The 25,472-nt window shown below is 38.2% G+C and overlaps 1 protein-coding gene across 5 annotated transcripts in view; it reads right to left on the reverse strand.

Moving 5' to 3' along the window:
* The window catches only part of LOC123309910 (neurobeachin), a 452,107-nt gene that overhangs the window by 223,479 nt on the left and 203,156 nt on the right, over positions 1-25,472 (reverse strand). For all 5 annotated transcript variants that reach the window (XM_044893215.1, XM_044893217.1, XM_044893216.1 and 2 more), the window contains one exon: positions 16,717-16,821. In XM_044893215.1, coding sequence (XP_044749150.1) covers positions 16,717-16,821 — 105 coding nt within the window. The remainder of the gene's footprint in view (positions 1-16,716; positions 16,822-25,472) is intronic.

A 25,472-nucleotide genomic window follows, 5' to 3' on the forward strand; every position in this document is an offset into this window, starting at 1 on the left:
ACACTCTGTACTTTAGCTTCCAGAATGCCCGTGATGCCGAATTGATACGATTGTGTACTTCCCTGTCCAGGTTAGCCCTAGTATTTATAAAGCTTCCCAAGTATTTGAACTGTTTCAGCTAATATACAATTCTCACCTCTCTCTATAGTTTCAGTTCTGAGGCATTCATTATGAAGGATGGTTCAACGGAGTTTCAAGCTCCTTCTAACAGAATCTGCACTCGTCAGGTGTTTTCCAGTGGCTGCAGTATTTTGCTTCATGATGGTAGAATACAAGTGTATGAGTCCAATTCATTTGAAGTTATTCCAAGTGTTATTTCATTTTTATTCTCACGGTACTTTGCCACTGGAACTATTTGTGAAAAAATCAGAAGTGGTAGAAGACCATTTTCAACTCTTTCGGTGAGAGCACTTGCAGAAGGTCAAGTCAACTTCTTCGAGATGACACTAAGTACAATTTGCCTAAGTGCAGTCAGAAGACATCTCCATACAGTTAATTGAGACGCTTTCTGAGAAGAGTTTTTTTCACTCGCGAATACAACGTTAAATATTAGAGTGTGCAAAATTGATGATGAGTCCAGATATGCCTGTTTTTCTGATAGCCAGTACGTGTATGGACACGTATATAATCAGATACTCCATCGTTTCAGATTACTTTCGATGGACGATCTGATTTATCAGTATTTTCGAAAAATATGAACTCTCAGCAAATGATGATGAAGGTATTAATTCATAAATTATTTCACTGGATGTGAATGCACTGATTACTGCTAGAGAAAATCAAGATATTCCACATCTAGAATTTCCTTTAAGATCTGCTGACCTAAATCCAATTGAGCACGTTTTGGACTAATCACAGAAAACCTTGGATGTCCATAGATCACACTTGGACAGGCTTCAACATCTCCCAGACCTTTTATCACAAATTTGGCAAAGAATTGAGCAGAATTTTTTCAATAACTTGGAAAGAATGCAGGAAATTTGCCAAGCAGTTATTGATGATTGTGTGAATCATACTAATTATATGATGAGGGACTGAATGAGACAGTCATATGAAATCTCAATTTTAACCTGAAAAGCTCTATACAGGATGAGTCTCTGACACGTACAAATATTTTAACCGTAGATTATTGAGGTCAAAAGGAACACTTTTTTCCCTTACTATTTTTTTCCGATTGGGCTCTGATAAAAAGATATAGCCATTTTAAATTTTCGTAATGAGCTGTGCCACCCCTGGAAAAACAAGATTACCTTCAGAATAACTAGCTGAATCTCTTACTATACACATCTGTTCTTTTAAACAGAGTTGGACTCAGCCAAAATACCAAATTTCTCGAATATATAACAGATATTTCTCTTGACCTCAAGAATTTACTCTTCAAATATTTGTACGAGACAAAGACTCATCCTGTATATCCCGAAAGGAATTTGGAGTTTTCTTAAGAGAAAACAAAAATTGCTTCAAAATATTCAATTTTTTACGAGAAGTTAATTACTGCGAAGCTTTCCATATTCATGTTCAAACTGCATCTGAATTCCACGATTGGTAAACAACCCCCGCAGGTCATCCAGAACTAGTGAACCAGTATCCTCGCATTCGTGTAAACGAGCTCGAACGAAAAAAAATTCCAATAATATTATCCCAACGAGCTACACGCAATAACACAATTCCCAGTTACCCGATTCTGTCGAAAATTCAAAAATCCCGATGACCAGCACAGAGCAGCCTCCAAGATAATCGGTACAGCGCAACCGACCCGCAACGTACATTATGCACTCCATTTTCTCTCCAACAGCGCCGAATGGAAAATGTACCCTCTGGACCGAACGGGAGGCGAATTTCCCTTCATATTAATTTCATATAGCTACACGGCTTTTTTTTATTAGCCGGCGGCGAAATGAATGCTCCGAAATGCGCGCGCGTTGCGCTACAATGAACAATGTCCCTGTAACGGCTTTGTCGGACGTAACGTTGCTGGGGGGCTGCGTTCCCGATTAGAAAATGTACATTTTGCGCCGCTACCATGAGAAACCCGTACTTTGCACACGTTTTAATTGGATGTTACGAGACTCTCGAAAAATTCCGAAATGAAATTCCGCTGCATCTTGATGTTCGCGTGAGCGCACCTGTGAAACAGGATGGCTTGGATAGTTGGGATAACGGAGATTAACGGGATGTCGGGTATGATGCTGGAAGGGCGGAGATTCTCCTTTATTCGATGTCGGAGCGATTTCTGTCCAGCACCATAAATTCTGCTTTTTGCATTGTGCGCCATACAGCGAGTGCTGAAAAGTGGAATGAGCTGAAACACGTCAACAGTGTACGCGACCTAGAACATTGAGTAAACAGTCTACCGAAGTTCAGGAATAACACCCGGAACCGAGTAATTGTAAGATGTAATACCCGAAACGATGAATCAATATTGTTCTCTTGCTACGAAAACATAGAGTTATGTGAACCTGAGTACTCAATTTCAGCTGTGGGTTCAGCTGATGGCTGGGTGACCAGGTTGTTAATTTGGGAAGGGCCAAGTAAGGAGAGAAAAATGTTTAGTTCTGTTGGAGCAATATTTACGAGACAGAATTGTGTTATTTCAAAAAACGACACCTCTACCAGCTGGAAGGAAGACTTATGGTGGTATTCTGCTTTCATCTGTAAGCCAATCTGTAACTTTTCATAAGCTTACAGCAAAATTGCAATTCTGGACGGTTTTTAGTGGTCTGTAGCTTACAGGAATCCGTAACTATTTACGATAAGTAGTTCAAAAGTGACACTGCCAATGAGATTGTGACAGAAACATTTCCAGAATTGCATTATTCACGAATCTGTCAATCTGAAACTTACAGATCGATCGTACGCTAAAGATTCGTAACTTACGAATGAAAAGCAGAATACAACCATTAATTTCGTTGCATCTACTTTGGAACACAATTGAGAATATAAATTTTTTTTGCAGACTTTTTGGCCGTTGGAAAATGTCTGACAGAAGCCATTTTTGATAAAGAGAAAGGCTAAATTTCAAACCATTTCAGGAAGGCTGAAATTTTATATTATATCATTTGGATATTCAAGAGTAAATCATGAAATTTGCAGACATTAATTCGGTTGCTGAAAAAAGGCAGATATCTCTTTTAAAATACTGCTTTATCGGACAGAGCACTTGCGAAGTGAAAGATAGCCAAGAAACCAATTTCGATATCATACAGGAGGGGACCGTCAGGTTTTGGGAGAAGTTTACACTAGTCAAGACAGCTTCCAAACAATGTTTGGTATGGCACCTTCAATTTTTATGACATTTTCAGTGCAGTACGATAAGAATGAGTGATTTCAATAATTCCAAAACGATATTCAAAATACCGGGTTGGTATTGTGATAATTTAGGATTGAGTGTGTAGGTTGAAAAAACACCATGTCCATTGCGTTTCCAAAACTTCGTTATCCGTTTCAGATTCTACCATAATGAATCATCATTACGGTGTTTTCGATTTTTGTTGGCATATCTCAAGTTTTCCGAAAATTTTCACGAAAAAGCAATTCTCTCCAATGCAGCTGAAATATACTGGACTAGGTAGTATACCTGTATTAGTCTAAGATCCGACTGCACAATTACTACGTTCATTACATACGGAGGCAATATATATTATTTCGGATATCTCGCTATTCTAACAGATGGCAGACCTAACTTGCGGCTATTTTTTCACAGGCAGCCATATATCATCATATTCGAAAAAAATTAACTTCAATTTGATATCAAAAACATCCGTGTATGTCATGAGCGTAGAAATACATCGAAATGTTACCTGCTTACACCTGGTTGCGAGGTATTATAGTTGCGGCCGAGTGTGCAACGGCAGCTATGGATTTTAGTATTCTTTGCATGCATTGCTATGATGTGGATGATATTTTATTTCAAAACGGAGTGAACGAAATTTCTCTTGGAATATTGATTAACATTTATTAAAATTACTTGCGGCCACTTTTGACAGGCTGCGGCGTTATCAGTGTATTCTCCTATCCATAAACGTATGTAAAAATGTGTGTTTGTCTTTATACGTAATGAACGTAGTGATTCTGCAGCGGGATCTCGTACTATATCGTCAAAAGATGCAAGATGAAAAGCTGTTCTTGAGTTTTGAAATAGTTCAATCTTAATCCAAATCATACTTAATTGCTAATACTCTGAATAGAATCATTCAATTCAGGAAATTTACTTAATATGCACATAAACCAGTAGAATCCACATAAATGAAAACATACGCAACATGAAAGGCTTTTTTGAATTCACGTTTGTGCTTTTTTACTCAAATTTCCCATAGAACTTCTTATGAGATTCGGATCTTGCTTCAAAATATTGCATTCCTCGAAAATTCTTTCAATTATATAGTCTCCACTCCTAATTTCTACTTTACTGACTTCCGTTTTCACATAACCCCGCACAAAATGATCTAGGCCAGGGAGATCAAATCAGGCAATCTTTGTGGCCAAGCAATGGTGTGTTGTAATCTTTGTGATAGATCTTGTGGCAACAGTTCCTTAACTTATGGAAATGGAGTGGGTGAAACTTTTCTTTCTTCAGAGTCTTTGCTTTGCTAAGTTCCTAACTCCATACTAATTTGACGAGAGCCTACTAGTAGACGGTTCCTATCAACCCTGCAAAGATTTGATTAGCAATTTCGCAATCTATGCCCATGTTCTTTAGAATAATGAAACACTTTTCCAAATGTTCCATTTTTTCGTTGACGTCTGTTGAGATCCATTCCAAATTCTTGTTCTCTCGCAGTTGGTAGCCCTGGTAGTCTGACCATCATCGGTAGAATCACTATTGAGCAAAATGAAAACCTAGAAATTTCGAGGACTCTGCATCGACCTCATCGTTCAACGCTTTCATATCTCTCAAAAGCCATAAATTATATCAATTTTGGAATCTTCATAATATGGAACAGATTTAATTCTTCAAGTGGTCGAATTTCCTGCTTAAAAAAAAATTGTGACAACATCAGTTTGCTCCGAGTTGCCGTAATGAGATCCCCCCAACGCTTAGGTCTTTCAGAGGATTTTTCTACAATCTGTATGTGATATTTATTGTGGCAATATCATTTTCTCTTTCTGCTTCACGTTCGTAAAAATGTTAAACAGCATTATTGGGTCGGCAAAAAATGGGAACAGACAGCGTAACGGAATTGGCGAGGGTTTTGCTGGCGGAGGTAACGAGCGGCTATAATTCAACAAATAAAAGTTGCGATCTGACGATGAGGGTTCAAATGGATCTCCAAAATAAGGTACAAAGTGCGTTTGCAGGATGCTTCCGTTGTATCTTGGCAAATAAAACGATGAAACTCGTGCAAACGTTTTATTGGACACAAGAATATCGACTTTCGGATACATATTGAACAAAAACTGTATACAGGGTGTTTTAAAACTCAAGGATAAAGTTAAAGAACGAATATAGGCTGATATTCGGGATAAAAATGTAAATTAAATTTTTAGCTATGGCTTTGTTTCGTCAATTTTTCGCCACGACTTTTAAATCACCCTGTATTCACATTCAAATGTGAAGGTTAAGAAGATTTCATTCAATCCATGTTGATTGGTGAGTGGTTGCGACAATATAGTTATTTCAAAATGGATATACTTAGATGAAAGTAAAAGATATTAGACAAACTCGACGATAAAGTATCTACAGTAAAGTTACAGGAAAATAACTTCATTAAAGGTATAATTCTAACAAAAGTAACAGCTTGTCTTGTACAGTAGGTACTCGATGATCATGTAGTTCTGAAAGCACAACACATATTCGTTCTAAAATTTTGTTGGGCTATAATCTTAACCCAAGAAGTGAAACAAAGGAGAATTTATACGATTCATATGGCCCCTTGTATTCCTGACAGTCTTTGTCGCCCTTATTACGAACCTCCCTCAATATCGTCATACGCAGTCTCTGCGGAAATATTGAATTCATGGAACCCTGATGTGGGAGATGAAAATTGTTATGTCATGGAGAAGAAACGGATGACATAGCCAGAACATGACTTCCGCACAAACGAAACCACTCTGCATATTGCGTGAAAGTGAGCGCTGAACCCCCATGCGGCAACATTCTAATGCAGGAATAATGCGACAAAATAACGTGAGTTCAAAAAAATCCGTCGTCGAGTAGGCCACGGATTTTTGAGGTTGATGTTCTGTGACTGAACGTATGTTTTTCTTTGAACTACTTAATCTTCTCGAACTGTAAACAATGACGACATGACAACCTAAATATCGTAAGTTTAATTGGAAGTTGAAAGGTACTTTGAAGGAAAAAGTTACTAGTGTAGTGGATTCCTCCCACGACCAAGGTCCAACCAGTGCTTTTACTCGTCTGTGAATAGGATATTCAAGTTGAATTTTAAAACGTACTTTTATAGGCATAGCGAAATTGTATGAATGTAATGTTTTTCTGAAAACCCTCCATGTTTTACAAACATCAAGCTATTGTATTACATGAAAAATTAAATTGTAAATAAATCAGAGATGAACGAGGATATATTGAAAAATTCTTAGCCTACTATAGAACCAAACAAAATTTCAATGTCAAAATATATTATTACTCAACATATTTTCCTCTAGATTGGATACATTTATTACAGCGAACCTGCAACGTCTCTAGACCTTTCAAAAAAAAATGTTTCTTCTTTTTCTGCAAACCAGATCTCCACAGCTTTTATTACCTCCTCGTTGGAAGAAAATTTACGACCTTTCAAACTTTTTTTCAGATGAGGAAAGAGATGATAGTCGGATGGAGCCACATCTGGTGAATAAGGGGGGTCTTCTAGTAATTCAAACCCTAAATCACGAATTTTTTTCATTGCAACATGAGATTTGTGTGCAGGGGCGTTTTCCAGCAAAAAGGAAACACCTTTGGATAGCTTTCCGCGTCTTTTCTCTTTGATTTTTTCCCGTAGAGTGGTCAGTAATGTCGAATAGTAATCTCCGGTTATTGTTCTACCCTTATCCAAAAAATCAATCATGATTACTCCATGGCAATCCCAAAAAACTGAAGCAAGAACTTTTCCAGAAGATTTTTGGACACGGAATTTCTTAGGTATTGAAGAACTACAGTGTCGCCATTTCATCGATTGTTGCTTTCATTTTGGATAGTAAAAATGTATGTATGTCTCATCCATAGTAACAATTCGGTTTAAAAAGTCTACATCGTTTTCACATCGAGCACAGATCGAACGCGATGCTTCTACCCTTGCACGCTTTTGGTCAACAGTCAAACATTTGGGGATCCATTTTGCAGCAATTTTTCTCATGTCCAAATTGACGTGAACTATATGATGAACGCGTTCGTATGAAATATTCAGTGCTTCAGATATCCTGTTCAGCCCAAATCGACGGTCTGTAAAATCATGTCATGAACTGCATCGATATTTTCGGTGACTGACACAGAAACTGGCCTTCCCGATAGGTCATCATCTTCAACGGAAAATTTACCTCATTTGAAGCTTGCAGTCCAATTTTTCACGGTCGCATACGAAGAACATCGATCTCTAAGGGTATTGAGCATGTCTTCGTTAATCTGCTTACCTTTAAACCCTTTTAAATACAGGTACTTGATGATGACACGATACCCCAATTTTTGGATTTTCACAATTTAGGTGGACATCTTCTTTCATTTAATTTATTGCGTAAGTCTGATTTTACTTTTTTGACCTCAAACTTCACACTGACACTTCTTATGAGTTATTGTTCGTTTCTATGGTAACGCAATATTTTTTTATGCACGGAACTGGTCTAGGCTAACTAAATATCAATACATCCTTGTATCTTGATGATTAAATAAGAAATCATGAGGTGGAACAACTGGAACACTCCCTAGCTGATTTCAAAGTTAGAGTAAGGAAACATATTTCGTTTCCACCTGAAATAAATGACGTACGCCTAATTTTCTTTAAATTAAAAACTTTTCGTAGATTTCATATAAATTTACCTACCATTACAAAAAAAATCAATCACACCGGGCTTGAATAAACAAACTTGGTCGAATTATTGGTTGGATCGATTTTTCTGCCGGTGAGTGTATTTATATTATCCGATATTTTTGACGAATCGAATCAAGGACGAAAGAAGATTGTATGCGGAGCGAGAGAAGCATCTGCGACGTCGAAAGTGGAAAGTTGCCGCAGGCAAGAAACGCAATTCCTCACCAACACTTTAACGTCGGGATTGAATTCGTGTTCAAATCCGCGAGACGGAATTGTGATATGGATGTGTATGTCTAGGGATAGCAGCCATACTCCCCCTAATACTTGGGATTGCCTGCTTTCGGGTCACTGGGTAGGTTTCGCGAAACGGAACATGTAGAGTTTATCGTACGACATATAAACGGTTTCGTTGGGCGATGCTCATGCGAAATGAAATTTCGTCACATTCTACATGACATGCTGGTAATATTCGTACGTTGAAATTATGCTTGATGAGACGATTTGAGAGAACGGGAAAAATGAGTACATACAGGCAGAATTCACATACATGCAGATACGGTTGCAGGAAATGATTTCTCGTCGATCCTATAAATACTGATACACTCCTTTGATATTTCTCCTAGTTCAGGAGAAGATCTCTTGTTTTTCGAAAATCGAAGAAAAGTGACTGTAGTATCCACAAAATATGGAAATTACACTATTTGTCATAACAATGGAAATCGTAAAAGAATGAAAAGAAGACAGAAAGTATACGAACAATGAAAATCATATCTCATTAAATGTTGCAAAATGGTGAAGGAGCCGGTTTACCTAGTAAGTACACAATAATTTTATCAACAAAAAACTTTCATGGATTTGCTGTAAAAGATTTAACGAAAAAGTTCTCTGTCATACAAATCTCCAGAAAAACTATAACCATGTGACAATTATTCATAAGCTAGCATTATAAGTTCTTGAGGCACGAAACCTCTGATGGTTACAAATTGGCGAAAGCATGTCAGTCAGGAGAAAGAGTAGTAGTCCAAGAGCCAGAGCCAAAAAAAGTCTCTGAATTTCTTAAGCCTGGTTTTTTCTCAGGTGATTACAATCATAATATACAATAAAATGCTGCGGTCAGTCAAGTGGATGTTAGAACATCTGCCTCTGGTGCGCATTCAAACATGTCGTGATTAGCGACATAACAAAATCCATTTCTTAAGGCTGAAACTTTATAAACTTTTGTATTTTGGTATCTGAATCAAAATTATGATAGTCAGTCAGCGTCCAATCGGGACACTTTAATGGCGTAGACTGGACTGGACGTGTGACTGAAAAGCATCAAAGGATGATTAATGTCAGTAGAATGCATCAAGAATTGGGAAATTCTGTTTGCAATGCTCTTCCTGGACTGCACGCTTTGACTGGATGTGATTTTAACAGCTTTGTACAAGAAAGGTAAAAAAAACCTCTGCAGATAATGAAGCAAAGCGAAGATTTTTGAAAACATTCGCTGACCTTGGACTTGTAGATGCAAGCAACCGGAATAACATGTTCAATAAGGTTCAAGAATTTGCCATTTATACGGCTTGAAAAAAATTAAATCAATTGACGAGGCAAGATTCGTTTTATTTTCACAGACGTATAAATGTTTAAGCACCACAAATGATCCTTTTGAAATTAAAATAAAGAATGTAGATGGGTCGAGTATGCCACCATGCCAATCGGAATTGATGCAGCAGTTCTTAAGAGTGAGCTTCATTTCAAATATTTGGCGTAATGCTCAACGTCAAATTCCAACGAAGCTATCTCCTAAAGACTACGGGTGGAAATTGGTGGATGAGAAATATGACTTTGATTGGTTCAAAGGCGACCAATTACCAGAACTTGTACAAGATGTCATTATTCCACCTCTACAAGAAAATACAGGTATAGAAATATCTTTATCTGGATTAAACAAAAATACTTTTTTTTACTGAATTTTATTTATTTTTCAGATTCTGCAACACCCGAGCTCGACTTGTCAGATCACGATAGTGAAAATGATGATATGGATTCAGATGAAGATTCAGATGATGAATCATGTGATGATTCTTTATAGCTTGTTATCGTTAATGAATTAAATAAATATTAGAAATGTTTGAAAATCAATGAGTTCTTACTTGTGCGTATACCCATGTTCGTTAAGTATCCTGTTGATTTCGAACGAATTTTATTTCTGAGATTTTAAAGAACAGTTGGTCATTAAAATAAATGTGTTATACTTTAAATGATTATGATGTAATATCTATAGGGAGCGTAAAAATTTAATTTCTCATCCACTGATTGACGGGCGTTGTTCTACGGAATGGCTGACTGACCATTTTATTTATCAATAATATAGTCAGTAGTAGTTACAAAAAAATTTCACGCTACGCACATTGAAGCTGACTGACCAGCTGTGTCCCGATCGGACGTTGACTGACTATCATTATTTTGATTTACATACCAAAATACAAAAGTTTATAAAGTTTCAGCCTTAAGAAATTGATTTTTTTATGTCGGTAATCACGACATGTTTGACCGCGCACCAGAGGCACATGTTCTAACATCCACTTGACTGACCGCAGCATTTTATTGTATATTATAATTGTAATCACTTGAGAAAAAATCAGGCTTAAGAAATTCAGAGACTTTTTTGGCTCTGGCTCTCCGTCTATAGTATGTCCGTTAAAAATATATTTTATGTAGCTAAGCTAGAAGTTTAAGATCGTGAGATCCACTCATTATACAGGGTGTATTTAAAGCTTTGGTTTTGTTTCAACAGAAGGTAGAACTGGTCAAAATAAAGCGTATCACCAAAAATCACCTATTAAAAACTTCCAAAATGACAATGTTAAAAAAAAATAAGAATGATAACTGAAATAGACCCTAATACGGCTCTATATAATTTGTTATTTCAATCATCGCGAAGCAATGGGAAAAAACTCACCTCGTGATAACTGACTGAACATATGGTTTCGTTCAGGAATGAACATGGAAACTTAGGATTGCCGAATTTTTCTCATTATTTAGTGACTTAAACTTTTATGGAATGATTCATTTCGATAACAAGTGACAGAAAAATACTTAGGACCAAGTGTACAAATAGAGTATTAGTTCAAAATCTAACCAATAAAATTATTCTGAATTATTCACAAAGTTTTTCACAATGGTCATCACAATATTCTTCTTGTTCAAAACCTCCAATAATCGTCGTAAAAATGGAGTGAAATAGGGTAGCAATAAAAGCACTATGTCAACAAAGGCACTTTCAATAAACTATCTCAATTTTCAAGTCTTCACTCCAAATATACAACAATTTTTTCAAATGATCTAATACAACTACTCAGATAGACTCGTATGTACAAGAGCATTCATTGACTCGCCATATGTTCGTGTTTTGTTTCGTTTTCCAGATCTTGAAATTTAATGCATTTTTGTCCAGAGGTTGTAGGTCAGCCATCTTGAATATTTTATATAGGCCATTTTTAGTGAAATGACTTATTTTGATAACTTCTACTTTCTGTCAAAAAACAGCCTAATTTTTTAAACATCCTGTATGTTCGAGCCATAATACATTATGGATATGGACTCTACTCTCTACTCTCTACTCCTGAAACGTATACCAGTGTGCTAGGAATAGTGAATATTGGAATATTTCGGAGTGTGAAATTTGGAATATTTCGGAGTGTGAAATTTGCATCAAACGTCCAAAAATTTAATTATACACTCCGTTGAAACTAAACAGCCAGAACTGGCCGCGCGGTTCTTCGAAAGCCATCATATTAGCATGTCCATATTGATAAACTCGAGTTGGAAATAAAGTTCGTATCCGAATTTCGGCGAAACCATCTCTCGACAGAGAAGTATCTCGAACACGAAGTTCAATTTATTAGCTGTACTCCAGATACAGTTACCGTTTTCCGTTGGAGTTTCATGTCTCTCGCATATGAGACCATCCCCATTTCATCCGAGCGTTTCTACAGCACTCCAAAGTTGGAAACATGCCCCTATCCAATCCGTGGCCAGGTTCTCGAACTGAATAGATAGCCTAACGTACCTATTGCTGTATAATATGTTTCTTTTTCGAATTCCCATACGAATGCTACTTCAGGTTTTGGAGGAACTTTACGGGATCCTTATCGAATTTCAACGAAACGAGGTTTCACTTTATTCAATTTGAATTTCGGACGGTAACAATCGTCAACGAATAACACTGTCCAAAGAAAGGAACAAAGTGAAATAAAAGAAAAGAAGGAAGAAGAGAAAGAAAATAGAAAGAACGAAGAAAAAGGAAAAAGAATAGAAAAACAAGAGAAAAAGGAAGAAGAAAGATCTCTTGACAGTTTTAACGGTTGACCTAAAGACGACAAGGTATATTTAAAAAATGCATCGACCCCTGTAAGGGATTCATTCAGTCATTCATTGCTGTATCCCGTAACCGAGAATTAATCTACAAAAAGACTCGAAAACAAAACTATCGGTGCGATCAAACCTATAATTTCTTGGGGCTCCTTGCGACTATGTGCCCTCCTGTGACTGAAGAGACCCATTCGTGACCTACAGATCCTTCCACACTCCAGGCATGGATAGTCCCAACCAGATCTGGCCGCCGCTGAATTCTTCTCGAGTCTCCATTATAACTGTGGACCAAAGACCTCCACTGTGATCTGTCTAACGCTAGTTATTTCCAGTTATGACTGGCATTAACTGATTTTAGGGATTGATGCAGTATATCCTCAAACTGGTCTTACTGGCCTCCTGGTTTCCGAGCTCCCTCTGTGAATTCGCCATACAGAGCTATTTTGGGGAGTCTTGTGTCTTGCATCCTCAGGATGTGGCCGCTCCATCTGATTCGGGCCCTCGTTACTCGAGTCTCAATTGTAATACAACTCGCGCGCTGCAAGACTTCTGCATTTGAAACTTTGTGGAACCATCTGATGTGCATAATTTGTCTTATATGACGTTGTTGCGTTTGTTCAAGCTGTTTAATATGTCGCCTGTAGGGCGTCCAGCTTTCGCTTCCGTAAAGAAGCGTTGGAAGGGCCACTACTTTGTAAACAGCTGTCTTGGTCTTCAGATGGAGGTGGTGATTTTGAAACACTCTGTCCTGTAGCTTCCAGAATGCCCGTGATGCCGAATTGATACGGTTGTGTATTTCCATGTCCAGGTTAGCCCTAGTATTTACGAAGCTTCCCAAGTATTTGAACAGCTCAATCTGTTCTAGAGTTTCATCCTCCAGGCTGATATCTGTTTGAAGGCTTTCTGGCGGACTTACCAGGATTTTGGTTTTGTCGATATTGAGGCCTAAAGCTTCGTAGATATATATTTTTATAGGTGTACAACACCATCTGTAGATCCTCTGAGCTGATAGCGTTAGGTGGACAGTCGTCTGCATATTGAAGTTACGTGATAAACTCTGTACGGATTTTTGAGTCAGAGGCGCTTCAGGTTAAACAGGCTTCCATCAAATCTTGAAGGGATTAAACAATAGGGGGAGAAAATTATTTGTATCCTAAATGTGGTTGATACATTTTGACGAAAAAAAACCTCCTCTAGCGAAATTGTACCATTTACTCCGACCATAAAACCATATCGCAGATCAAATGAGATATAATTACTCCGAATATTATTCTTCCTTGACATCCTCTCGCCGCCCACTAGATCTCATTACGCCGTCACAGTCACGATGAAAGGAATCCCACTAATTCCGTACCAGACGGTCCCGTATAGCAACGCGTTCACTTCATAAACTAATTTCACTTCTTTGATCTTCCCGCCAGCAATTAAGGGGAAGAAATGTAATTCTGAAGATTTGGAGGAGTGGAGAGTCCGACAAAAGAATGCCTCGAGAATGTCTACGCGGGATTTGGAATGTCGGGTATTCAGTTTATTTACTGGAAGATTTGTTTGAATTGGAAAAGCCCGGTCTGGAAACGTAGGTACTGGAAAATTTCCGGGAGTCCTTACAGGGAGAGAAACATCTATACAATTATCTGGAGAGAGAGACGGTTTTTGTTTTATGTTCGAGTATGTGAACAATGTGACTTATGTTGAGTTTTTTGCAGTTACCTTACTGAGTTTTTGACTGGTGAGCATATTTTAACAATAGATTAATTGCAGGAAACAGTTCGTCAAATTGTTTTTTGTTATTATAATTATAATCTGTGAATTTTCTCTCCACACTTGACCTAATAAACTCTAAATTTCGACTGTGACATTTCTCAATACACACAGTGAGTAAAACTAACCCTTTTACTTAAAAGTGGAAGAGGAAGCAACTTTGCTTCCTCTGTTCCCTAAGATTTGCTGCAATTTGTATTAAACCGAGTCTAACACTGGCTGTAGATCTTCATCTAAGAAATAAGAAAAATTGGGTAATTTAGCTGAATACAACTCTGTTTAATAGATCCACGGATGTGTAGTGTCACAGATTTAGCTAGTTAATCTGAAAGTAATTTTGTTTTCCCAGAGGTGGCACATCTCCTCATGAAAACTAAAATGGCTCTGTCTGAAAAAATGGAATAGGAGGTCTTTTGACCTCTAGAATCTACTGTTGAAATATTTGTAAGAGTCAAAGATTCACCCTTTGTAAAGCCCAGATCCTCAATATACCTTTCTTTGGATTCACTTATCACCTTGAAGATCTCAACCCCCTCGTAAATTCCCAAACCATTAAGTAACATCTCAAGGTGTTTCAAAGGAAACAGTTGGTGAAATCAACACCCTAGTAGGGATAACAACGGAAATACCAAATGAGAAGGGACTGAATAAATCGAAACCTTATCTTTAACCCGAATGTTTTTTCTGTCATGAGCCATAAGATATAGAGAGAATATCTCTTTTTATGGTTGTTCATTCGACTCAATAATAAAAACACGTGTTTGTATCCTATATGGTTAGAATTTATTAACTAACAGGACGAGGTTATTTCGCTAAAAGTGTGCAATCTATAATGATACCCTCATAGCAGATTCCGCACCGTTCATGTTCAGCTAGAGCTATTACGCTGAACAACGTGTCACTGGTAATCGTGCGGCGTTGCCTTTTTAATCGCCTGGAGAGAGGTCTCTATCCATAAAAATGTGATAAATCAGGGTACGGTTTGGGAAGCCGAGGCCCCGCTAGCCGGAAGATACGACAGGCAGAGCTGGATGTACAGAATTTATTAGCACCGATAACGCGAAAAAAGAATTACGTGATATAAATAAGAAGAAGAAAAGATGGAACCGTCAGTGGATAACACAGAGGGGTTGCCACGGGAAATTTTACGCGGCGCTCGGTATTTATGTGCGAAAACTTTTGACTTTCCGGTCCCATAAAACCGCATAATTCAGGAGAGGGTTCAGGGTATAATATCTTCTTATACGCGAATAGCTTTATTTTCTCCACTCCAGAAATGGGACTCTGCCGAAACCTGTTGGAAGAAAATCGTTTTTGAAAACAAGACTGTTTGATTCGTTGTGGAAAATATTTCATTCAAATTCGACACCACATCGAAGATGAAAGTTGAATTTTTAAGCTTCGAGCTAACCCAAAAATGTGAACCCCTATTTTGTGAAAGATAAAAAGTCTGAACTGCCCTCCACTATGAAAAAAAAATCGAAGATGTAGTCACGTCAACAACAACAAAAACATCATTGCAAATGCAATGAAATAAGCTACATAAATCCAATTAATTTAGGCTCTTTGTGTACTTGCTGCAGTCTTTGTTGGAACAGTTGCTTTTTATGTTAGGGAACAGCAAATAATTCACTGAATTCATACTCTCAATTCAGAAATAATGTTGTGATACGAGGTGAGCACCTAGTTTGGACAAACATTTCATGCACAATGAATTTTTTACATGTTCAAATGTTCATATATTTCTTATATAGTTGAAACCAAAGATTATAGAGTAGAAAGATAGGAAACGCCCACATATCTCTAGTACTAAAAACAGACTATATTTTGGTCAGTGAAAACACATTTGACAATGAGATGGCGCTGAAAACGTTCTGTCAATACAGAAACACATTTGAAACACAGATGGTGCTCACATCACCTTAGTCGCTTCGTTTCCCATCTTTCTACTCTATGATCTTTGGTTACAACGTGAGCCTCGTTTTGCAGCAGATAAAATTTTTACAGCCTACTAAACGATGGATTTTGAATCTGAATTAACATCAGTGATAATTTGAATTCTGACCATTTATTGAAAATACTTTTACGCGGTAGCAAAATCAACAGATTTAATAAGCACGCATCAGTTCCCTGTATTCGTGAAAACGAATTATCACGGTTGAAATATTGTCGAGCTGGATGCATAGTTTCAAAAATGATTTTACTGTCAATTTGCCCTGAACGAAGAGCACCGAATCGTAATTCTTGTTTGACGTTGGCGTGCTATTCCAATTCCGAATGACATTCAGCACTTTTAAGCCATTATGGAAAAAAGTTCGCAAATGAATTGGTCGAAATTATCCGCAATTTAATGGAACATTAGGCATCAGGGTTTTGATGCAGGAATGTTCAGGAAGGGGTATTTTTCATCTCTCCAAAATATGCTTGACGCGTGTCGGGAGATGTAGTTTATTTTCTGTCTTTCTGAAATGGCGAAAAATGCTTAGATCTTACTCTATAAGATGTAAGAAGTCGTGAAAAGTCTAAATTTCTATTCAAATTCTATCCAAATCGAATTTCCATTCCTTAGAATGGAAATTCAACTTCACTCTACTGTCAAACGAAGATATCAGAAGACAGCACTCACCTGAAGATTCGGAGGACAATGATCAAGAAGTTCCAGCATGTGCCTGATATTCTGAGCATCCTGTATGACGAAGTTCAACTCCATGTCAAACTCGCCGCCGACGAGCTGTAACAAGAAATTTCTTTCAATTCTTTTTGAAATTTGAATCTTCATTAAGTTGATTTGATCCCTTTTAGCTCTACCGTGGTTTTTCTGAGAGAAACACGTGTCGAAAGTTTCTAAAAAGATTGGGCTCACTTGAAAATTGATCAAGAACAAACTGAGGTCGATGAAATTCCGAGATTTAATACAGAAACTACTGAGGAATTGATGAAAAGACAAAACATGTAATGCCATTCAACAACCATCCTCTAGGTCTACAGTCTAGACTACTCTAGACTGTCAAGAACTCTAGATCATATAAGTTAAAGGATTAAATTCAAGGTTTACAATTTGCAGGGAAACTAATAGAAAGCTGCAACCGCATAATGGACTGTTCATTTACCTCTCTAATATCGCACACTAAAGGCTAGACCTTTAATGCATAGTCTGCATGGCAATCAATATCACCCAATTCAGATGGAATGATCAAACAGATAGTTTGGTTCCTATAATCTGTTTACATATGTATGAACACACTCAACTGGTGCATCATTCTGACGTCCCTACAGTGGATTATCCGATTGAACATTTCCCTGAATTTCACTGAAAACATGCGAGTTTCTAGCAATACAATTAACGGCTCAGATTCAACTGATTAATAATAGAAAATGGCCGATGGAGAATGATTATTTCAACATCTAATGATGGACAATGTCATAAATAATTATTTGGAACATTGTAACAGCAAGCTCCGAAATATCTCGATTGAATGATTTCCAATTTTCGGCATACTGCATTCAACTGAAATACACGCGTTAAATTCATATTTTCAATCATCATATCTGATAAATTGGTGGAAAAATGGAAACTTTTGAAACAGTCTCGAAATGTCTACTATCAACTTGTGTGGAGCAGTATAGAGGCTGTCCAGAATCACCCTGAAGATTTGCTATCGAAATTGGCATATCACATGATGTGAACTATCAATTATAATAATTATCCCAAATTTCAGTTGAATATCCTGTGGAGACTTCGAGAGAAAAACTTGAAAAATTCTTACTACAACTCAATTTTTTGTTGTCCCATATTTATGATACTTTTTTCACAAAATTACTCAAGGAATCCCTCTTTCAGTTTGTACGACCAATTTATGAACACTTTGTATATGCTGCATTTTTGGGCAATTTGAAAAACTTGGTGTATCGTGACGGTAATATACAGTATAGAATTGAGGTTATGTTCACCACATTCTTAACTCATTTTCACGTAGGGCAAGACTGTTCGGACATCAAACTGATTGTGATCATCTTAAACAACTTTTGTGAATAGATCTGAGTGTTCTGAGTTGTGAGTTTCTGAGTTATTTTCAATTTTTTTTTACTGAGTGGAAGTCTAGAAGACTCGCAGCGGGTTTCATAAAACTTTGATTGTCCGATCAACGATTTGACAGTTACTCGATTTCTAAAACCAAAACACTGAAACCTTTTCATTTCTGAATATATTGGAGAATTAGCAATCGAGAATAATTGAATGGACGCATGAACATCATAATTAGATGCTATAATGATATTCTGAGTGATCATGACTGAATTATCGATTGAAAACAAATTGACGTTTATTCGTCAATCAAGCGTTGATTCCCCGATCAAGCTTTATGAAACCCGGGGTCACTCAGGTAAGAGACTTGAACCACCTCAAATATTTCAATTCAAATTTCGCGCTACCAGTATCGTAAATAGCTTGCGACATACTCGTAACAAGGCATAACTAGTGGCGGCTCCATTTTGACCGCCATCAGAACAGTTAGGGGGTGAGAGGGTTGAACGTGATTTTGTTGTGAGGAAGTTAGAAATTGAACAATTTTTGTTTGTTGCACTGTCTGAAAAATTTGAAAGGTGCGTGGTGTTATTTAGTTGTATTGCTTTCATTGATTGAATACTTTCACAAACAAACGATAAGCCTTTTTTATAATAGTTGTAAGAATTTCAGAAAAACATCTGTTGAATAGACTGAAAGGGAGTGCCAGAGACTTGACCCATGCTATGGTCGGAAGACATAATCAGTGGTCCAAGTTTCCTGCACTGAGCTTAGATAATAGTTTGCTTAAAAAAAAACAAAATTGTATAATAGAAATAAATGAAAAAAAAATATACAAAAGTTAAAAAAGTAAAAAACATCTCGGAATTAAGTGAAAGTGATTCTGAAATAAAGAATATGTATTTCATACTCTGATACATCCGATGATGAAAACCTTGACATAGACAATCTTAGGTCATTGAAAATTGTTTTCTTTCAATGTTTTTCCTGATGTACAAACTTATGACCAAGTCTCTCTCACCCCCTGCTGTTCAACTCTTCCATGGGTTAGGGAGACATGAACCAATTTTTGGTTCCTAAAAAAAGAATTGCTGTACTCAAAGTGTTCATCTCACCATCACTCTACTATTTGTCTACTACCTATTTGGGCATGATATCTTCACGCAAAAAAATGAGTTGCTACAATTTACAGAGACAACTTAAGTGGTTTCAGAGAGAAAAAGGGTTCAACTGTCCCAGACTCCCCTACTTGTCGAAATAACATAAAATTCTAAAGTTTTGTTTGGGTGTTTTCCGGTGAAACGGTTTATTGATTCGCAAAAAATCAGCCTATACGTCAAAGTCAACCCGAAAATTGATGGTGGCTGCTCATCGAATATCCAGATCTCTAGCCTGACCTTCAGACCATCAAACTCAGATTTCACCCTCCTTTCCCATCGGGTTCGACCTTCATTTTCTCCCCCCGCAGAAAATGACGAAATACCGCAAATTACACCGGCATCGTTCGCGGGCGATGCTTCCTCCACGTTTGTTTGCCTCATTTCGCAATAGCCTTTCTGGAACATTCCGAAATTCTAATTTCGAGCGGCGGCGGCAGGGACGAACTGTGTTTCGTTCGGCATGACCGTGAGTCGAATACCGTTTCCTGCTTAACGAATCGTGAACGGGAGGGATGGGGGAGCCCTCCAATATTCAACGTTTCGAGGCGAAACCTCGGTTTTATTTTATCTATGATTAAGGAAGATGAGGCAGCGCAGGGGGGGGCGGGGTCAGCTGGTGGAAACTCGTGATTAAAATTCTCACTATGGACCGTGGGAGAATCGAAACGGGTAGTTTTAGGGAGAAACATTCAGGTTATGAACTGGAAATGCTGAAGAAGAGAGGAATTCCAATTATAATAATAATTGGGAGTTCACTCGTAGGTTGAGGCGGATATTGAAAACTGGTCTGAACAGCAAGAATGTGATCAGAGCTGCTGATAACAACGCTTGCTCAGCACTGAGTATCATCTCTTAGTTATAGTTAGTTACAGTTTGATAAGGTGGTTACATGTCACTGCGACCCAAAACTCCATTGGGCCCCCCATCAGAGCTTTTCTCAGCGCCCTCTACAGCTCTACAGCTCACCCTCAAGCTCCAGAGTTCCAAGGGACTTCAGTATCAGTATCATCCACGTGGTTTACTGATACATCAATATCAGAAAAAGGCATCGGCATTGGCGTATATGGACCTAAACTGAGGATCTATAAAGCCCTGGGAAATGAACCCTCTATTTTACAGACCGAGGCACTGGCTGTTTACGTATGCGCTCAGGAGTGTCTCAAAATGAACCTCAAAGGGGCGCATATCTATATCACCAAGGACAGCCAGGCCACGCTGAGGTCCCTGGAATCACAATGCCAGGAATCTCTGCTGATTTGGGAGTGCCGTTATACCATAAAGCAACTGGCCAGAGACAACAAAGTGACTCTACTATGGGTGCCAGGGCATTGTGGTGTTAAATGAGAAAGCCGATGAACTTGCAAAAAGGACATCAAGGTTAACACCTGCTGGACCTGAGCCTTTCTGTGAGTTTGGAGAATACGAATATGAGGCAGCGGTTCAACAATGGGAGTTGAATAATAGAATAACCCTCTAGAGAAACACTCCTGGACTTACTCAGTCAAAGAAATTCGTGATGATTTCATCGACCTACACCAGAACACTGCTAAAGCTTTACAAATATCATTTATACCGTATGGGAAAGTCAGCAGATGAGATTTGTAGGCTCTGTGGATCAGAAGCAGAAACAGCTGAACCCTTGGTATGCAAGTGTCCAGAGCCGGCGGACCTAAGATCACCAAACCTGTCCTGGATACTCAAGAGGTAACGGCCAAGGCCCCTAAGGATGTTGTCGGTTTTATCAACATTATTGACGACCACCTTGGGTTTCTAAAAAAGAGTAGGGTAGAGAACAAAAGTCTGCATCGTCACAGTTTCCAAAAGGATAATCGAGCCACAACGACCCCGGTTCAAATAATAATGAAAAGGCAACATTGCCCTGTAAGGAAGCCGGTGAGAAGGCGTAAGTTAGTCTTGCTCAGATCCAAATACTTCTTGGTCTTAAAATTCCAGAGGAATTTTTTGGAATGATCCATTCCTGGGAGATTCTTCCAAGGAGTTTCTCTTTTGGTTTCTGCCTTCTCCAGAAACTCTTTCCTATAGGTCCATTTTCCTATACCACAGAAAGACCCTGGGCCAGTAAGTGGCGTTTCTGCTCCCTTTCTAGAGTGTATGTTGGCTTCCTCGTTGCCTTTGATCAGAGTGACCAGGAACCCAAGGTAGAGATACCTTGTTGTTCTTTTCTAGTTCATTTTGTTTCCTTCGGCACTCCCATGTCAGCTTTGAGTCGATGACATAGGAGTTCAGGGCTTTGATACAGGCTTGACTATCAGAATTGATCACTATGCCACATCCCTGATAGTTTCTTTCCGAGCTTATGTTCACGCATCTTTCGATTACAAGTATTTCTGCCTGAAAAACACTTCAGCCTAACGATAGAGTACATTTCGTGCTTGCCCCGTATATTCCAGCGGCAGCCACTGTCGTGATTTTTGCACCATCAGTCTACCATTTAACGGTATTAACTTTGAAATTCTGGGTAGGGTATTCCTTTTCTCATTCCTCTCTCCTCCAAAGCATCATGTTAAAGGTCTTCTCAATATTTACTTTTTTTAATCATAACATCACTAGCTAGTTGCATCATCTCTTGTAGCATCACCGGTTTAGCAGCCCTACAGAGAAAAATGCTGACGAAAATTCATAAACATTACCCTCAAAGCTCCATAGAACGAAAAGAGCTGTCACGACATCTTGGGGATCGAGGAATTGTTGATTTGTCGAAACGTATATCTCAGGAAATTGAAGGACGAGAATATTGCCTCGACAAAGCTACTGCATCGAGTAGTTTGTGATGCTTATAATTCTACTCTCCTAAAGCTGCAACAAGATCACTCAGAAATCTTCGAATGCCTTCCATCTTCATTACCATGCAAAATCAAGCGATTGCAGCAAGGAATTATGTGGAATATATCGTCAGGGATGCCTCAGTAGCTGACGATAGCTGTGGGACGCATGAAACCATCCAGAACATCACCGGGAGATGCCAGAAGTTCGCAGGCACGGAGTAAAACAATAGACATGGGGCTATCATCGTTTTTAGATGCGAAAACTTCCGATCTTTTTCCCCGATGTCGACCATTTTTCGCACAAACAAATCCGAGTTAATTGAATTTCTAAACCCAAGTGTCCACATTAATCAAAAATTCTACCAAAGACGGGAAAATTTCAATCAAAAAATTACTTCGACTGTCGTCGGCGAAATCAGCATTCAGATTCGACCGAATTTATCTGGAGTGCTTATTCAGGGCAGATTTTTAATTAAAACCGTATTCTTCTCATCCCTTCTATACCCTCTCGCTAAGAACCTGTCGGGTGAATAATGGGCTCGACGTTCAACCAGACGGTGGTCTCTCGTTTTCGAAAATCGGACGGGTCCATTTAAAATGCCGAGGGAAGATTACCGAGCCAAATCCTAATTGAAAGCGTGGCTCTAATCCGAACGGAGACTAAGTGTGGGTAAACACTGGTTGCGGGACGGATGAGGTTTGGAATTCTTTCGGATTTCCAGGAGGCAAGAAAAAAGGAGCGTTGGCGATCTATAAAACTACATATGTCACATGTGTATACATCGATGTTTCAAGTTCCAAGGTTGAGCCAAATATTGCTTTGGGCAATATGTGACGGTCAGTAGAATTATAATTATACCCCCAGTAAGCAGTGTGGACGCAGCTCTGAGGTTGAAGAAACGTATAAATAAGCAATTTGAGAAAATCAAAATATGTCTCTGTCATGGAACTAGTAACTAGCCTAGACCCAAGGTTCAAGATATAGAATTTCAAAGATCCACTGGCCAAATACGTTTTCAATGATGTAAACAAATGAACTAAGTGGTTTCCTAAGCACAATAGTGAGTGATAGTTGGGGAGCCCAAGTGGGAAATTCGGTATTTACACGAGCGTATCAGATTAATATAAGTGGAGATACCTTGGACCCTGTAGAGTATCTCTACAAAAAATTAGAACTGTACATGGGGGAATTGACTAGGACAGCCTGTCAGAATAGTAAAAAAAACGATCACTTGTACATTCTGGAGCGCGGTGGATTATTTTCATATTTTGAAGCTAATAATTCAATAATAAAGGAAGAAATATATTCTGACAATTTCAACAAGCCGAAACAATAAAAATTGGCCATAAGGGTAAAAAAAATCAGTTTTTTTTTAATTATCTCGTCTCCTGGGCTTCAGATCGTTTTTGCATTCATTATAAATGTTGTAGAGCATAATATTTTCTACAAATTTTGTTGGGAGCAATTCTTTCCAAAAACCAAACGTTTTTGAGATATAACCCGATGAATGTTTTTTAGACTGGGTTTATACATTGACCTTGGTCTTGCGCATGTGTGGCTAAGCTCCTTGCACTTATCGCCCTCTATCTCGAAAACGGTTACGAGTATGTAAAATTGCTTCAGACAGAAGTTGTATAGAATTTTATCAACTACAACTTTCATAATGAATACAGAAACGATTAGAGGTACAGGAAAGAAGATATCTAAAAAAAGGCCTTGTTATCATCTTCAAACTGTCAGATTAAGATAACCCCCCCTGATTAGTGTCAGATTAATGGGTCAACACGTCTGCAACACCGAGATTAACCATCTGTATGAAAATCTGACACGCTCCTGTATGTACAAGTACATTCCTTTGGGTCCAATTAACATCCTCTAAAAATCTGATACGCTCTAAACAAAAATTTGTTTGGTATTTTCAAATCTGCGGCCAGCCCCACCACGCAAATTGGCAGATTAACATAAATTTATTATCAGAGATACGAACATATACAGTATCTCGCTCGAGTATGTACAACTGACGATTTTTTTTAAATCTTTGAGAACCTGCAGACGCTTTCCCCACCGCTGAGAGTGCATACATCATAGAACCTTTGTTTTCTTTCTACCATCTAATTTTCAAATTCCATTAAGTCTCCACGACGCTCGAGTAAATCCCGATTTAGCATCGTCGGCTCCCCAACTATGAAGGTTAGATTAGTATTCTATCAAAATTTGGGATTTTCGATTCCTCATATTGAGGTTTGTTTATTTTCTGCTGATTATGTGTCTTATTATATCTTTACTAGCGTTCAACTATGAAAAATTAAGCGAGCGAAGCCGTGGGTTCAAGCTAGTTTCTCATAAATTTATTACGACTAGCTGTTCTGTTTTCGATGTCACTTGGTACAACTGATACGTTTCAAAATTTATCTCCGAATCAGTCGAGAAATGATACCGCCGTTTTTGACAGCAACATAAAGTTAATAACCAACGACCGCTACCAGTTTTGAGTCCGAAATAACTTCGCCGTCATGAACGTTATACCGACTGCGACATACGTCGGAAAATAAGGAACTGTCACAAAACATAAAGAGATAACTGGCTACGTTATAGATAAAGCCGGCGGACGATCCCTGAGGGAGTTGCTAAATTAGGGAACGAGCAACTCGGATGTGTTATAGACGGTTTTGGTGAGCTCGCATTCTGAGGTAGGCACAATTTATGTTTCTCCTTTGTGCGACGGTTCCTTCCTCGCGAAGAAGTAAAGGAAAGAACGTTGAATTGGCGAGTGGAAATCGGGAATTACACAAAGGTAAGTTGGCATCTCTATTTCCAAGAATTTTTTTTTTCAAATCGCTTCACTGAATTGGAATCATCAAAAGGTCTACGATATTATAGAAATTTTCAGTTTTCCGTATTCACTGAATAGGGAATACTCCTTCTGACGAAAATGATGTATTTTTTATTGAATATCTTTGAAACGTCACATTTCGAATTAACCATTTCAACCGTTTCCCAAAAAAATTATTTTACGCACTTAAAAATGAAAAATTAAAATGGGTATTTAAAGTTTAAAGCGTTTTGTGAGAATTGCGCAAGCTGGCAACATCGACTGAAATATGCCTTGATAATAAAGGACAACAAATGCATTATCTTGATGAGAGACAAAGATGGCTGTCTATGAAGTCTGCGACGAACGAGGAAGGTGAAATTTTATGGGATTTTTATGTTATGGCCGGTTGTAGTTGAAGCTCGCCAGTAAGTACGCGCTTGTAGATCGGACATTGTTCTTTTCATTGTCTTGTATGCGCTGTTGCCAAATCGTAAACTCCGCACAAAGCGATTTAAATTTTAAAACCCCATATTTGAAGGATGATTTTGAATAGTTTCCGCGGTGAATTTGAAAAAATCATGAATGAAACTCATAAT

This window comes from Coccinella septempunctata, chromosome 3 (genome assembly GCF_907165205.1).
Source record: "Coccinella septempunctata chromosome 3, icCocSept1.1, whole genome shotgun sequence".
Classification (NCBI taxonomy): domain Eukaryota; kingdom Metazoa; phylum Arthropoda; class Insecta; order Coleoptera; family Coccinellidae; genus Coccinella; species Coccinella septempunctata.